We start from the raw sequence: 16,931 nt of genomic DNA, 5'->3' as shown, positions 1-16,931 counted from the left end.
AGTCTTACCCAGTTGTTGCTCATAACCTCAAATCTGTCTTCTCTAGCCCAGATCTGTCTTAAGCTACACATCTGTATCTAATTGTGCTTAACGTAAATCTTCATTTGGAATTTCTACAGACGGGTAAAATTCCTCAAGTTCAAACCAGATACCAACCTATTCTTTCTCAGTTTTATTTGAATAAATACTTTTGAATTTGAAAAAAACACTCCCATTTATCCAGTTACCTCAACCAAATTTGGGTCATTTTTTTTATCCTTTCTCCTTTACCCTACCTCCAAATTACAGTCGGTTACCTCTCAGTTCTGTGCCCTAAATTCTTTTTGATTTAGGTTTTTTTCATCTCTACTGACAGCTCTTGCCAGAATTACTCCAGCAGCCTCGTAAACAGATCTTCCCCATTATCTTTCTGTTTCCAGCTTCGCCCCAATGTGTCCGCAGGGAAACTTTATAAAATGTGAATCCACACGGGTCAGTCTATCATGTGCGTGCACGGACACACATATACACACACACACACTCTCTCTTGCTCTCACTCTGTCTCTTATATACACACACATACACAAACACACTTTTCCCTTTCCATTGCATTCCTTGCTCTGTCCTAACAGCATTTTCCCCATTCCCGGACCGTGTCGTGTTCTTGTTGCTTTCAGGTTTCTGTACATACTGCCATATTCTTTCTCATTTGCCTCTTTTGTTGATTCCTCAGGAAGGTCTTCCTATAGTCGGACAAATCTGAGTTAGATGCTTCTGGATACAGAATTACTAAACTGTGATTGCCTACTTATTCATCTGTATCTCCAAGTAAAATGTCAAGTCCATGAGATTAGGGACTGTGATTATGAGCAGCCTGTGTCCTAGCACCTGACACTGGGCTTCCATAAATTGTTCGGTGAGTAGAGAATTTATTTCTACATTTATGTATGAAGGAACCAACCATGTTCATCACTGGGAATACAAAGACATATTAGACAAATGTATAATGTCTAAGACCTTTGAAACATCTGGTGTTTGAGGGATATATTTGTTTGTAATGTGGGATTAGTAACTTAAAGTCAATGATTCTGAATGAAGTCCTGTATACTTTAGTTGAAGAAATTAAATGGCATCGATATATATGAAACTCCAAAGCATTATTTGTAAATGAAAGGAGAAAATGAAGAGAAACTATTCAATAGGAAGTTATATGCATAAGCCCTTTGTAAAGTTAGCGATTATACTTAGTTTTTGTTTTGTTTTTAATTTCTGGGTCATTTATAAGTAGGTGACTTCTTCCTTCCTTTTTTTTACATAAATTGTATAATATTTAGAAAATATATATAAGCAAAAAATAAATTAAATCATCCATTATCTGGTTTAATGTATATATATTTATTTCAGTTATCACCAGAAATAAATATATCATAAACATCTCTTCATGCTAGGAAATATTCTTCAATACCATCTGTTGCTAAGGTCAGCAGACTCTTTCTTCATAGGGCCACACAGTATATATTTTAGGCTTTGAGGGCTAGAAGGTCTCTGTAACAACTACTCAACCCATCCTTAGCAAAAGCAGCCATAGACCATTCCAAAAGGGTGTAGTGTATTCTGATAAAACTTTATTAAAACGAGCAGACAGCAGGATTTGGTATGAGAGCCAGAGACCTATTTTATAATACAGGTATACCATAATTACTTAATCTCCTATTTTAGAAAATGTCTTCAATTTTTTACTATTACTAATAATAATATCATAGCATCTTAATATCGAAATCTTTATGCACATTCTTAATGTTTCCTTAACACAAATTCTGGGGGGAAAATAGTCATTTCTAGGGCTAAGAGTACATCCTTAAGACTTTTATTTTTTAATGAGGATAGGTGATATAACACTTGCTTTCTAACTATGACTGAGGAGTTTGGTTTATTTTGTGGTTTTTGTGGGGATGGGGAAAGAAAGATGGAGTGAATCTTTAGATTAGAAGCAAAGATCGGAGGGAAATACTGAATTAACAGTAGTAATACAAAACTTAAAAAGAGATATTCCATGAAGAAGAAAATATGAAAATTTCAAAAATATGTATTTTCCTGTTTACATAACCAAGTTTTTTTGTTTGGTAGCTCTGTAGTTTTGTTTAAAATCTTATATAGATTGAGATTTGGAAGATGTGGTTTGCAAATTACAAAATGAGCATTTCCTATTCAATCTCCTAAGATACTCTTAGGCCAGCATGATTTTGATTGTGAACACCAATCAGCTTGTTTAAAAAAAGAAAAGAAAGAAAGAAATTAAAAAGGAGAAGACATTAAACTTTTTTGTTCCAGTTGATGGGGAAGTCTAATCAATTACAGTAGGGATTGGCAAATTACTATCCATGGACCAAAACTCTCCCATTGCCTGTTTTTGTAAATGAAATTTTATTGGAACACAGCCGTGCCCATTCACTTAAATACTGTCTATGACTCCTTTCAGGCTACAACAGCTGAATTAGTTGTATCAGAGATGGTATAAGCCATAAAGCCTAAAATATTTACTGTCTGCCACTTACAGAAAAATAAATTTACAGACCCTAGAATTAGAGGAATGACATGTGTTAGTCTTTCTATTTATTGAAAGTAGTTTTGCTATGGATAAACTGACAAGATTTTAGAAGCACAATTAATTAAGAGGCTAAATCTGGGTGTTTAAAATATAGAAGAAAATGCAGGAAGAGGAAATAAGAAATGTAATACAAAGGATTTATTGTTTGATATAATCCTAAATTCTATGAAAGATTAGATTTAGAGTGCCCAAATACTGTTACAGAGGCACCTACCTTAGTTATAGAAACCCTACTTTCACACAGTTGGAAAGCAGCCAACTCCACAGAGTTTTGTTACAGTGTTTTTAGAAGTCAGCAGTTATGCTGTGACAAGTTCCATGGTGCTTTCCTGAAACAACTTTGTTCAGTTTCTGAATGAAGCAACATCACTCAAACTGGAAAATTCAAACTCTTAAAAATTTTCCAAAACCTGTGTACATAGGCTTATTCTCCCAAAGACAGTCTTTATCCCTACTGGATTTGTTGCCTTAATTCAGTTTGATGTGACAGTAGGGGACATTCAGAAAGTAGGGATGTTTTCTTTCTTTGGATCGACATATTACTTAGAAATAGCTAATATCAAAAATCCTTTCAGAATCCCAAATCATTTAGTAAGATTTCAAAATGACCTAGCTTTCATTGATTTTATAAAAAAACATTCTTAAATGAATCTTGAGTGTGGAACTCTTTGGACTATAGGGGAAAAGCCTCTGGACTGAAGTCAAACATTCCTCTTAACTGGGCCACTAAATAGTTGTTGAAAAAAATCTAAGTCCCTAGTACCAGCTCCCTGGGCTTTTATGAGAGAGAAGTCACTGATACAATGCTTAAATTTGATTTGAGGGTGTTTTCTCACAGCTTAACCTAATCCTAACTGATGGGGGTCAGGGTAGACAAGTTTCTCTCTAAGGGACTTTACAGTTATGGGGCTCCACATATTTGTGTGGGGTAAAGCTGACAGAGGGAAATTTTTTAAACTGGTCTCTATTTTGTCAGGATACAACAGTGCTATAACAGAACCACAAATTTTACAAAAATAAAAGATGACTGTTGCCAAAAAGAAATTGACTGTCATGTTCATTTTTACACATTTCTCTTTCTTTGTTTAACTTTTTGAGTTCTTGTTTTATCTAGTTTCTCATAATTTCTGTGATACTTATTCTGTATTAGAGCTGTTACTGCTCTGCCAAGAATTCCTTGTGCTGTGGTTCTTCAGGAAATTGTTCTCGAGGAAGGGTGGCTGGTAAGGCACTGAGCCATGTCCAGCTGCTGGAGAACTAGAGGGAGATAAATCTGTCTTGATGTAGTGACTGTGACTTTGCAAGGAACTTCAGGTCATTCAGGGTAGAAAAGCACAATTAGCTGGAAACTCTTCACAACACCCATATCCTTCTGTAACCCTGATGGTAGTGCCTTACTTGTATCAGAGTCCCTCTGTTTTCATATATTTGTTGTTTCAGATATTCTAAGCTTGCACACCATTCGTTTCTCCTTGAGCAACTGTTCTGTTTTGCTGGAGGTTCATTCATTCATTTAATAAGTATCTATTAAACACATAGTCTGTGTTTTGTGCTGGATCCTGGGGATACTATGATCATTCAAACACAGCACTAGCTCCCCACGAATTTGCAGTCAAATGGGAGAGTCAGATAAGGAAACAAGTGTTTGTAATACGAAATAAAAACTGAGGAATTAAGGATTAAGGAAGCCAGTATTAACTTTTTAAAAGAAAAAATTGAACCAGCATGGTTAAATGGAAAGAGTATTGGTTTTAGATTTCGTTATTCTGCTTTCAAATCCTGATTCAATTACTTAATCGGTTTGTGACTTGGGAAAGTTAACCTCTGTGATACTTGTAAGGTTGTTCTAAGTTTTACTTGGTAAATATATATAGAGCACTTAGTCCAGTGCCTTATGAATAAATCATTTCTGCTTTTTTCCTATATCATACACCACAAATTATTATGGTTACAAAACCTGTAAATAAAAAGATCATTTCTCTGGCCTCTATTTCACAGGAAATGTGAAAAGAGGATATTTTAAATTTTTTTATGAACTTTGTAAACATCCTGCCTATAAAGAAACTATTAGTAAAAATCAAATTTTATAATTATTTCTTGTAAAGTTTACCCAAATTTCCATCATTAAGATACAGACTGTAAAATTAATATCTTAAGGACTTAGAATATTGTTTGTGAAGTATGCTAGTAATTCTGTAATCACTGGCCTTAGATTTTATTTGTCAACCTAAAAACTTTAAAAGTTTTCTGTCTCCCCACCTCCCCACCCCATGATTCAGCATACCAGTTGCTTTTAAGCAAATTGTAGCTTATATCCAGAAGGGTAATGGTTATAACCTGTTTTCATGAGGTGTTTAAAAAGCATTCAAATAGATCATCAGTAGATTGATGAAATGAATTTGCTGAAGACTCACTCTTTATTAAAATTTGAATTTTTTCTATTTGCAGAATTAAAAGCTACAATATTTAGGAAATACTATCATGCTATATTTACAAATGAAATGGAATAGTCAAAGAATTTGCTTTTAACTGAAAAGTTTTCATTCATTTGAAGTTAAGTAGCGTAACTGCTGCTAAAATAGAAACTGAAATTGGTCTAACAACAATACAATTTGTAATTCTTCAAAAGTATCGAAATTGGTAGCTCAAATCAGAATACTGCACTTGGGAGAGTATAGATCTAATTCCATTATGTGATTATTTTCAGTTTAGCTATACTATGTGATAACTATTCCAGATTTATTTAATTCTTTTAGAGCTGTACCTTAAAAATAAGACAAGCTGATGTTATTCATCGTTAAACGTGTAAATACAAGCTATCAACAGAACACAACTATTTTCTGTATATTTTACATAAATCACTCTTAATTGTAAATAGTGTTCAAATAAACAGTTACTTTTCTACCAAAAGAAAAAGCCAGTGGAACAGAGTGGGGTCAGGGGTTGGGAAGAAGCCCTAAGATTGTGTTGGCAGGGCAATACAGTGATAGTGACAGCATGAGAAAACTGGATGTGTTCTTGCATCGCTGCTGTTCTCTCTGTTTGAATTAAATAAGTGGCATGTGCCCAAATGGAACTAGGGACAGTGTTCTGAGGACAGGAACCACTTTTATACAGTCCTGCCAAATTCATGCGAGTAATGGTGCGTCTGCTTTTTTTGCTGCTGCTGTTACTTAACCTTGTCATAGATACATTACTGTTTCTGTGGCACTTTTTTTGTGGGTGCCTACTCATATTACTTACTTTATTTTGGCTGGGCCAGATTGTCTGTTGGCAGGCAGCACCATTTACCCCTTCTGTTCCTTGCCTGATAACAATGGTTTCCTGGAAAGTGTGTGTGCTTGTTTCTCCCCCTCATTGTGTCTCCCCTGTCCCACTCCACCAAATGTGCGATTTAGATATCCAGAAGCCCATTACAGTTGATCTATAAAGGTTTTCTTTTGATTTATTTTTGTCTGTTTTTGTTTGTTTGTTTTTTCCCTAATAACAAAATTTTGTTTTTACCTTTCCCAACTCCTTCCTCCCAATAGCAAAGCTCCACACACTGGAACTGCTATAATTTACCCCCTCCTTTCTCCCAGAGCTGTCTCTGTCTTAGCAAAGTCTCTTGTTTGAAAATGTTTATGCCCAGATAGATATTCATTGACTCATTTAGTAACCTCTTAGTGAATTTTTCTAAGCTTTATGACACTGTGCTAAGTAGTATTAATAGGACAGTTCAGTGAAGTGCATAGAAGTAGTCAGATTGTGAGGGTGAAATATTCAAACATATTTTTACCAAAACTACTGTTTAAATCATACTATAATGCTTATATTTAAAATTCTTCTAAATATTCTGTTATAAAATGTGGTTAGTACAGGTGGTTTTAACTAAAGGGTTAAATTTTTCAACCCTTCCCTTAGATAAGCTGTGTTGTCCTTAGACCATTTAAATAACTTGGATTTTGAGCTTTGTAATGTTAAAGTTTTAAAATGCATCTCAAGACTAAATGTTATGATGTGTTACATTTTAGGTCAGAAGACATGTCTTCATCTACATGGCATCTTTCCTTACCTCTATGTGCCATACGATGGTTATGGACAGCAGCCAGAAAGCTATCTTTCTCAGATGGCATTCAGTATCGACAGAGCACTTAATGTGGCTTTAGGCAATCCATCTTCCACTGCTCAGCACGTGTTCAAAGTGTCATTAGTATCAGGAATGTAAGTATATGATAACATCTTTTTAAATTTCTGTTTATCTGTATTTATATTGCTGTTCTTTTTTTTTGTTTTAACTTCTAATCTAACGGAGTTGGGGTGAATTGCTTACTATAACTTTTTAAAATAAATTTTTACTGCAATAAAAGATAGACGGTTAACAGTGATTTTTATTTTAACTTTTTCCATTTCTCTGCTTCCTAGAACTATAAAAATTCATGTGATTCATTCATCAGATATTTATTGAGCACCTTCTACGTGCCAGGCACTGTTCTAGGTGCTTGGGATATACAAAACAGAGATCCATACCCCCATGGAGGTTATAGTCTAGTATTGGAACACAGAAAATAGCCAACAGATATAACATGAAATAAATTTATTTATTGCATAATAATTAGTGCTATAGAATAAAAGATGTAGAGCAGGATAAAAAGGATCAATAGTGTAGGGTGGGGAAGTGGACTGGTGGTGGTTTTACATAGGGTAGTCAAGGAAGGTGTCATTGACAAGGTAAGTGACATTTGAGCAAAGACTTGAAGGTAAGGGAGTAGGAACAAAATGGAGGCCAGGTAGCTGGAATCAGGAGAAAGAAGAGTGGATAGATGAGGTTAGAGAGATACAGGAGGACGGAGATCATGTTGGCCAGTGGGTCACCAGAATCGATTTTACCTGGTTTGACAGCAATGAGAATGCACCTTTCAGATCTCCAAATGCAGGGAACATAATTGAACAATGGCTCCAGCTACTACACTAAAATCTGTCTGTCGTCCTGTATAAGCTAAAGCTGCTTTCCAAGGCTACTCCTAGCCAGTAGCTAAGCATGGCAAGGATACTAAGGCAGGCCTATCTCTGGGAGACACTTGAGGACTCTTGAAAAGCCTATCTGAATTTTCATTAGAATCACACTGCAGTAGAAGACACTTCCACTGAGGTTCCCTCGATTCCTCTCTCCTTCACTTGGATCAGACCTGTACCTAAGCGTCATGGCTGTCCCACCCTCTCCTGGGTTCCTCTTCATTTTCTCTCACAGGTATTTCCACTAATTTCTTCCCCATTTTGGCATCTACTTCTTAGAGGACTCAGACTAACACACCTAGGAGCTTAGTGAAAATACATCTTTTGGTCTCACCCTAGACACTCTGGTGGTGGGGCCAGAAATTTATGCTTTAATAAGCCTTTCTTTTTTTTTTTTAATTGAAGTATAGTCAGTTTACAATGTTGTGTCAATTTCTGGTGTACAGCGTAGTAGTTCAGTCATACATATACATACATACATTCTTTTTCATTATAGGTTACTATAAGATACTGAATATAGTTCCCTGTGCTATACAGTAGAAACTTGTTGTTTATCTATTTTATATATAGTAGTTAGTATCTGCAAATCTCGAACTCCCAGTTTGTCCCTTCTCACCACCCCTCTGTAACCATAAATTTGTTTTCTATGTCTGTGAGTCTGTTTTGTAAATAAGTCCATTTGTCTTTTTTAAGATTCCACATAAAAGTGATATCATATGGTATTTTTCTTTCTCTTTCTGGCTAACTTCATTTAGAATGACAATCTCCAGGTCTATCCATGTTGCTGCAAATGGCATTATTTTTAATAAGCCTTTTTGATGATTCTGATACATACTAAAGCTTGAGAATGACTGCAGTCGGCTATTGTAAGGGCTTTGGCTTTTACTCTGAGCTATTGCATGATTTTGAGCAGACATGATCTAACTTAAACTTGAAAGAGTTACTTTAGCAACTGTGTGAAGAATAGCTCATAGGGGCATAAGAGTAGAAGCAGAGAGAAAATTAGGACTCTGTTTCATAAATCTGGGTGAGAATATATGATGGCTTGAACTAGGGTGGTAGTGAGAAGTGGTCAGCTTCTAGATTTATTCTAGAGGGTTGAGTCAGCAAGATTTGCTATTTGATTGGATGAGGGTTATGAGAGGAGTCAAGGATGACTACCAAGTATTGAGTCTGTACAGGTAGAGCAGGCTGGCAGGAAAGATTTGGACCTGATAGTGGAACATAGGAGTTGGATATGTCTATATGAAATCCATCTAAATCTGTCTGCTTCTTCCACCTTACTCCAAGTTTTCCTCTGGACCACCACAGCATCCTTTAACTGAATTTCCTTCTTCAATTCTTGTCTCACATCAGAGCTACAGAAGTATTCTTCTTACAGTGTAAATTGGATCTTTTAAAATCATTTAAAATCCTTTGGTGGCTTCATATTGTTTATAGAATAAAATTTAAGCTTCTAATCACAGCCGGTGTGATCTGACCCCTGTCTGCCTCTCTGACTTTATTCACTGTGTTCCACCCAGAAACATTGGTCTTTCAGTTCCTCTGATGTGCCGAGCTCTTTCCTACCTTTGTACTTGCAGTTTCCTTTCCTTGAGTGCTTTACCTTTCTCCAGTCCTTCAAATCCTTCACCTTTCCAAGGAAGTTTTCTCTGACTTCCCTACTTAAAATAGGTTGTCATTATTATTATTATGTATCTTAGCCCATTTTGTTTCCTTTAGTACTTTCTATAGTTCACAGTTATTTTAATTTTTGTTCATTAATTCTTTTGGAGGGTGGCAATTAGGTTTACTTATTTAGATGAGGTACTGGGGATTGAGCCCAGGACCTTGTGTATGCTGAGCATGCACTCTGCCTCTTGAGCTATCCCCTCCCCTCTTTGTTTATTCTTATGTGTTTTTCCCACCAGCTTGTAAGTTCAATGAGAAAAAGCACCATGTTTGTCTTGTCCATCATTATATCTCTAACATCTTGTATAGTGTTGGGTGCTTGTCTCAGTAATTATTTAGTTGAATAAATAAATGAGATAAAAGTTCATACCTATCCTGTGATAGCAACAATTAGGTTAAAAATAGTCATCAGCTTTATAGTCTAATTTTTTTATGTTTAATAGTTTCTAAGAACTTTCCTATACATATTCTCATTTCAAATCTGACTCTCTGAACAGCCTAGTGGCGTGAATCATTAGTCATCAATTTTTCTCTGTTTTTGATAGGCATTTGTTAAAAGCATAGTCATATTTTTAAGACTAGTTGAGTTACAAATCTAGAAACCTGTAGGCAAAAGATGAGCTGTTCAACCTAATTTATGGCTGCCATTCTCTTTTTTTCTCCTATTCTAACATATTTGTTTGTTGGATTTTTTTTCCCTCATCTAGATCCCCTTTTCCCTTACTATACATTCTAGCATCTATGATTCCTTTACTCCTTCAATATTACCTACTTCTTTAAGGTAGACACGGTTGCATCTAGCTACCAAATTAAAATTTGTATAAGGTTTAATTCCAGTCTCCCTAGAGTATGCATTATCCTGAAGCTAGATTAAGAGAGGACCATGACCTTAGGTTAGGTTCATTTCTGGGATTCCTTGCCACTTAGCTACCATGATTCTAGAAAATAGAAAATAAACTTATGGTTACCAGGGGGTAAAGGAGGTGGGAAGGGATAAATTGGGAGTTCAAGATTACCAGATACTAACTACTATAGATAAAATAGATAAACAACAAGTTTCTACTGTATAGCACAGGGAACTATATTCAATATCTTACGGTAACCTACAGTGAAAAAGAATATGAAAAGGAATTTATGTATGTATATGTATGACTGAACTATTATGCTGCACACTAGAAATTGACCCAACATTGTAAACTGACTATACTTCAATTTAAAAAAAAAACTTTTTTAATGGATACTGCTTTATAGTAATCATACAGATGCCTCTGACCTAAAGGCTTGAAATAGCCTATAAAGAAATTTATTTAAATATATCCTAAATAATGACTGTGTTGCCAAATTACTCCTATATTTGAGATCTGCTACACTATCAGACATATCAGAGAGAAATGGTGTCCTGATGACGCTAAATTCTGTCTAGTGCCCATCATAAGCGGAGAATAGTTTTTAAATGAAAAGAAATTGAGTTTATCCACCTAAAGATTTAACCAATCACTTATTTATAGACAAATTTTAGGCAAATATAAAACTTTTTATTTTGTCTGCAAATTCATACCTATTTATGTATTGTTTCTAACTACAGAATTTTTGAAAATGGTAGTCTGCATACCAGAGTTTCAGATCCTCCTGAAATGACATAACATGATAGACCAATTTATTCCTTCTTGCATTGAGGACTTGTTTCTCTCCCTGTCATATAGATTTTTGCTTCTCCCTTTCCCCACTGAAGCTGATGCCCTGAGAAGAACCTAGCCTCAGTATAAATAGGGTCCTAAGTAAGGCCAGGGTCTTTGCAATCTCTTAAGTTCCTGTCTACCCAGTTTCCCAAGTTTCATTTGATTTAGGTATATGTTTTATTCACACACACAAATATACATAAGTACAAAAGTATGACAGATAAATTGTCTCTGCTTAGTGAACTTGTAAAATTAATAATAAAGAGAGACAAACAAGGAAAGTGATACAAATGCTATTAAAGAACTTTGTTGATGAAGAGTTTTAGTTTTTGGCAGAAGAATGGGAAACGGGAGGAGGTACCTGAAAGGTCTCTGTTTTTCTCATACATGATCAGAGTAAAGAGAAAAGAGCCACTTTTTATCAGAGTCATGGTAACTGAAATTAAGGTATAAATAATTTGCTGCTCCTTTTTGTCCCCAGTTTTTTTTAAGTGGTATTTTTAAATTTTTTAAAAGAAGTAACAAGATTTCAGTATTTCATATGTTAACCTTGTGCTAAGTTTAAGTGAAAGATCTTGGAGGTTTTTTTGAAGGGTTTGGTAATTTTTAGTATAAGATTGAATTAGGCTAGCTGAGTGTAATTAAGGCAGTAAGTTGCATTATTTCACCTCTAATTCATGAAAATAATTTGAAATATCTTTTTATTTCAGGCCTTTTTATGGTTATCATGAGAAGGAAAGACACTTTATGAAGATCTATCTTTACAATCCTGCAATGGTGAAAAGGTACAAAGAAAAATGAAATAAAAATATGAATAACTATTACTTAGGTATTTTAATAATAAGAATAAAAATCTAGAAGAAAGGCCTATATAGTTAGTAGCATTATTAAAGAAAGAGACCATAAAATGTACATATTTGTATAAGGAGAGAGATCCATAAGGGACCTTGTTTTATATTGCCTAACTGCTTCTTTTCTGTCTTAGATTTAGGGAGTTTGTGGAAGTAGATAAAGAGATATGATGGCTGCCTTGTATGATCTTAGTGCCCTGCTAGCCAGACCAGATGTTCAATACCAACAGAAATTTGTTCTTCAGTTTCAAAGGAAGGAGAAATGTGTGAGAGTGAGGCCAGAGTGGCAGAGCTTCCAAGATCCCAGAATCCTGTTGACTCCTTATGAGATGTTAGTGAAACTTTATATCCCAGGTTTTTTGTTTATTTTGGTTCTGGTTTGACGTCTTTCAGTAAGTCTCTCTGCTTATCGTGTGTTCTCTCAATCATCTTGGAGCCCAAGTAATTGAGGGCATGAAGAGCACATATTGAGAAGGCTTTAGTTATCCTCTTGTGTTCAGAACGAGGGTTTTCACTCTGTGTTGTGACAAGCTAGGGTAAAAGTGGCACTCAGAAGTTCTGAATTTTTTTTTTCCAGAAGATTCTCTCTGCTACTAGGTTCCAAAAGGTAACCATTTGGCAAGATACAAATTGGGTATTTCCCCAGAGTAAATTTAGACACCAGGAGAGGCATAGCCACCAAGGATATGAGGTTTACTCCAAATTAGGCCAACTGAATACTTCATTAAATCGCAGCAAGCTCAGCTAGCCACTGTTCTTGTTAATGGAACACCATTTTTGCTTGAAAGAACAACTGATAGACAAAACAAGTTATAGTGATTTGCCTATTTAACAAACTTTTAAAAAATGAACATAGTGAACCTGTCACTTCAAATAAGAAAATTCAGAATATTTGTTGCCAATGATAAAATTTGAGTTTTCAAACAAACATTAGAATTTTGGGAAACATTTATTTCTGCTGTGAACTTAACTCCTTTCCAGTACTTAGAGACTTTTCTGGTGAGATAAATAATGGTACTAACAAATTTTTCATATTGTTTAATGAAATGTATCACCATTTATTATTATAGATTATAATTTAATCCTATAAGTTAAAAGATTTATATAACTTAATGGATCTATATTTTCCAAATGAGTAGTATCAGAGATCAGCGTTTATCTGAAAAAGCTATTCAGTTACTCTTCTTTTTTTCAATTACATATCTGTGTGAAGCTATTTTCTTCATATGCTTCAACCAAACAGTATATCAGAACAGACTGAGCAGAAGCAGATATGAGAATCTAGCTGTCTTCTATTAAAACAGAGATTTGCAAACATGTAAAACAATTCCTCGTTTCTCGCTTAATTGTTTTTGTTTTGGAAAATATCAGGTTTTTTTTAATAAAACTTATTTATGTTAAGATATAATGGGTTTGTTGTTATTTTAGAATTAGTAAATAAGTTTCTTAAAATTTTCTGTTTCAACTTAATATGGTGAATATCAGTAGATATCAGCCACATAAACAAAAGCTCTTTGACGCTGTCAATAATTTTTAAAAATGAAAAGGGATCCTGGGACCAAAAAGTTTGAGAACTACTGGAATAAAGCTCTCTTATTTTTTATCAAAGATTCTTAAAATCTATTCACATCCATTCTCTCCTTCTCATTGCCTGTTACAGATTTCCCCCTTCACCTCCAAAGTTCAAAATCCACCCTCTTTGACCTTTTCTTCCATCTATCAGTTGTCTTCATATCTCTTTCCACACTATTTAAGTATTAGTAAAACTGTTAATTTTACACATATACACATTCATACTCAAAGACACATTCATACTCATAGCTAATCTCCCAGAAGAATTTATCTATACTTCCTGAGTCCAATTTCTTACCTCCTGTTCACTCTAAATTATTTCAGTATGAGCTCTATTTCAACCATTCCACTAAATTTGCTTTCATTAATGACCTCAGTGTTGTTAAATCCAATTAATACCTCTTTGTCTTTACCTTTTGACCTAATGTCAATGCTTACACTGCCTTAAAATAAGGTTATTTTGATATAAACTTTCTGGTTTTCTGCATATCTGTCTGGTCATTCATATTTATGCCATTTTGTTGGTTCCTCTTTTAACATCTGTGGTTGTTCATTGGACTTTTGTCTTATGCTTTCATTTTTTTCTCTCTATATGTTCCACTTATTTTGCAGTCTTATATGCTCCCATGGTTTGTTTTTTAATCTTTATACTTTTGACTTCCGTTAGTCATAGCTTAAATTTTCCTTCAGAGCTCCTGATCAATATATCAAACCGTCTGGATAAATAGAATAGCACTATAGTTAAGAGTGAGGGCTCATGTCAGAAAATTTGGGTTGAATTTTAGCTTTTCTACTTTTTATTTGTATGATTTGGGGCAACTTTTTGATGTAAGACTCAGTTTCTCTATTGATAAAATGGAGATAATAGCACCATAGTTTTTTAATAAGGATTATTTGAGATTAGGCATTTAAAGCACCTAACACAGTTGTCCAGTGCATAGTGCCAAAAAAATATGTTAGCTATCTCCATTCTGTTAATTATCTTTATCATAATCTTCATTATCATTCATTTCTAATATTTTCACGGAAGTCTACCTAAATACTCCAGTATACCGAAACTCTAATATCTCTAAAATTGAGTTTATCTTTATTTCCCCCCTCCAAAAAACATCCCCAAAGAAACCTTTCTTCCAGTCCTTTCTGTTTCAGTAATTGCAGCACCACGAAACTAACTGCTTAACCAAGAAATGCAGGCATTATCCTCAATTTACATTCTACCTCACCCTCTACATCTAGTTAGTCATCAAGGCTTGACTGTTTTATACCTTGTATGTCTCCTGAATCAACACATTTCCATGATCCTTGTTAAAGCCACCACCATCTTAGTTTTTCACAATAATCTTCTTACTCCCTATCTCTAATCTTATGCATTCTCTAGCTAACCTGGTCATTTTGCGTTCCTGTCACTTCACGGGCAAATTCCACCATCTCTTCAAATGTCTTCATAGGCTTTGCATGATCTGACTTCTTATTATCTCTCTACGCTCCTCACTACCACCACAGCCCTGTCACTAGGCCTCACTCTGTGGTTTCAGTTCTTGAATAAACCACATTTTCTTATGACCCTTTACATGTGCAATTTTATTTTCATGAAATACTCTTTCTTCAGAGAAAAATTTTCTAGAGTTCTTTGTTCATTGTTCAAGTTCGTTGTTTATTCTCCTGCTTAGAGACTAATTTTCAAGAAGGCTTTGCAGAAATTACCTCTGCACCTCTATTTGCTTAATATCCTTCCTAGACATTTCATATACTTCCCGTGCATAGCACTTATACTATTTATAATTGTCTACCATTTGTATTCCCCATCATTAAGGAAAATAAAGTCAGAAGGAAAATATTAAAGTGATAACATCTCTGAGTGGTGGATTGAGTCATATTTCCCTTTTTAGAACTTTAGAATAATCTTTTCAAAAATTTTCTGAATTTTTAAAAGAAAAAGCTCGTTATTTTAAAAACTTTTTTGACAACTTACCTTTTCAATATAGTTAGCATTATATTGATTTTAGAAGTCAAAATATTCTTCATCCAAGAACATTTTGTCACTTTCTTTCAGAACATGTGGCTTACTTTAAAACTTGATTTAATTTTCAACAAAATATAAATTACTGGTAAAATTGAAATTAAAATTGTGTAATAATACAATGTGTTTTATCCTCTATTTGTTTAATCATTGTTTCACTTACCATTTTAGGAAGCAGAATTTTATGATACAACTTTTTTTCTAATTTAGGATATGTGAACTTTTGCAAAGTGGAGCCATAATGAATAAATTTTATCAGCCTCATGAAGCGCATATTCCCTACCTCCTACAGCTCTTCATTGACTACAATCTGTATGGAATGAATTTAATAAATCTGGCTGCTGTCAAGTTCCGAAAAGCAAGAAGGAAAAGTAAGGTTAATTTCTCAAGTTCAAATTAAATCTTTGAAACAAGTATTATGTAAATGATGATTTGTAAAATAATATATATTTAGAAAATAACTGCTAAGTGGATAAGGAATAAAAAAAGAAGTAAGCAAAAAGTTCTTAGAGTTTAATCAGGAAAATAATCTCGATTCTTTTTCTAATAGCTTTATTGAGATATAATCCACATACCATATAATTCACTGATTTAAAATGGATAACTCAGTGGTTTGTAATATATTACAGAGTTGTGCATCCATCACCATAATCAAATTTAGAACATTTTCAACACCTCTAAAGGAAACCCCAAAGTCTTTAGCAGTCACCCCAATCTTCCTACACCTCTGCCCCTTAGCAACCACTAATCTACTTTCTGTCTCTGTATGTTTGCCTATTCTGCATATCCCATATAAATGGAATCATATGTTTGGGTTTTTTTTTTTTTTACTTAGCCTAATGTTTTCAAGGTTCATCCATATTGTAGCATGTATCAGTATTTCATTCCTTTTTGTGGCCAGCTAATATGTTATATGGATATGCTACATTGTTTATTGATTCATCAATGGATAGACGATTTGGGTTTCCCCCTTTTGGCTATTATGGACAATGCTGCTGTGAACATTCATATATTTGTGTAGCCATATGTTTTCATTTCTCTTGGGCATATACCTAGGAATAGAATTTCTGGGTCAAATGGTCTAGCATCGTTGGCCTTTTATTCTCAATAGATTCTATCTCTTCTACTTAAAACAAAATGAAACCAACATTTTTCCTCCAATTCCTTTCTGTTATAATTTTTTTTCTTATCCTTCACTGCCAAACTTTTAAAACCAGAAGTTAGTTGTTTGGTTTTTTTTGTTTGTTTGTTTTTCCTGTCGGTAGTTTACCAGCCATTCTTTTCTGGTTTGACTCCTTGCATTTCTTCTGCCATACCCAAACTGTGCTGTGAAAAGTAACCAGGGGATTTTTTTTCCCCCTCTGAATGGTGGGCTAGGTTACTGGTATCAGCCCTCTTACTAAAAACAATTTAAAGATTTTATTTTTAATCTTTATATATCACAGAGATCACAAAACAATAAAGAAGTACTGGCCAAAACAGAGAATAGAGTGCTGAAAACAGCCTTTGCCCTGAGAGGTTTGCTAATCCTAGAAAATTTAGAACCTTCACTGAGA

The 16,931-nt window shown here is 34.4% G+C and overlaps 1 protein-coding gene across 2 annotated transcripts in view; it reads left to right on the top strand.

The window, feature by feature from the left end:
- The window catches only part of REV3L (REV3 like, DNA directed polymerase zeta catalytic subunit), a 146,328-nt gene that overhangs the window by 37,906 nt on the left and 91,491 nt on the right, over window positions 1-16,931 (top strand). The window contains exons 2-4 of one of the 2 annotated variants that reach the window (XM_031680136.2): window positions 6,601-6,790; window positions 11,643-11,717; window positions 15,586-15,746. In XM_031680136.2, the coding sequence (XP_031535996.2) occupies window positions 6,601-6,790; window positions 11,643-11,717; window positions 15,586-15,746 (426 nt within the window). Of the gene's footprint in view, window positions 1-6,600; window positions 6,791-11,642; window positions 11,718-11,917; window positions 12,115-15,585; window positions 15,747-16,931 lie in introns of those variants that run through there. The other variant, XM_031680138.2, reaches the window with a different exon arrangement.

This window comes from Vicugna pacos, chromosome 8, assembly GCF_048564905.1.
Source record: "Vicugna pacos chromosome 8, VicPac4, whole genome shotgun sequence".
Lineage (NCBI taxonomy): Eukaryota > Metazoa > Chordata > Mammalia > Artiodactyla > Camelidae > Vicugna > Vicugna pacos.
This window is presented reverse-complemented; position numbering and strand designations above follow the sequence as displayed.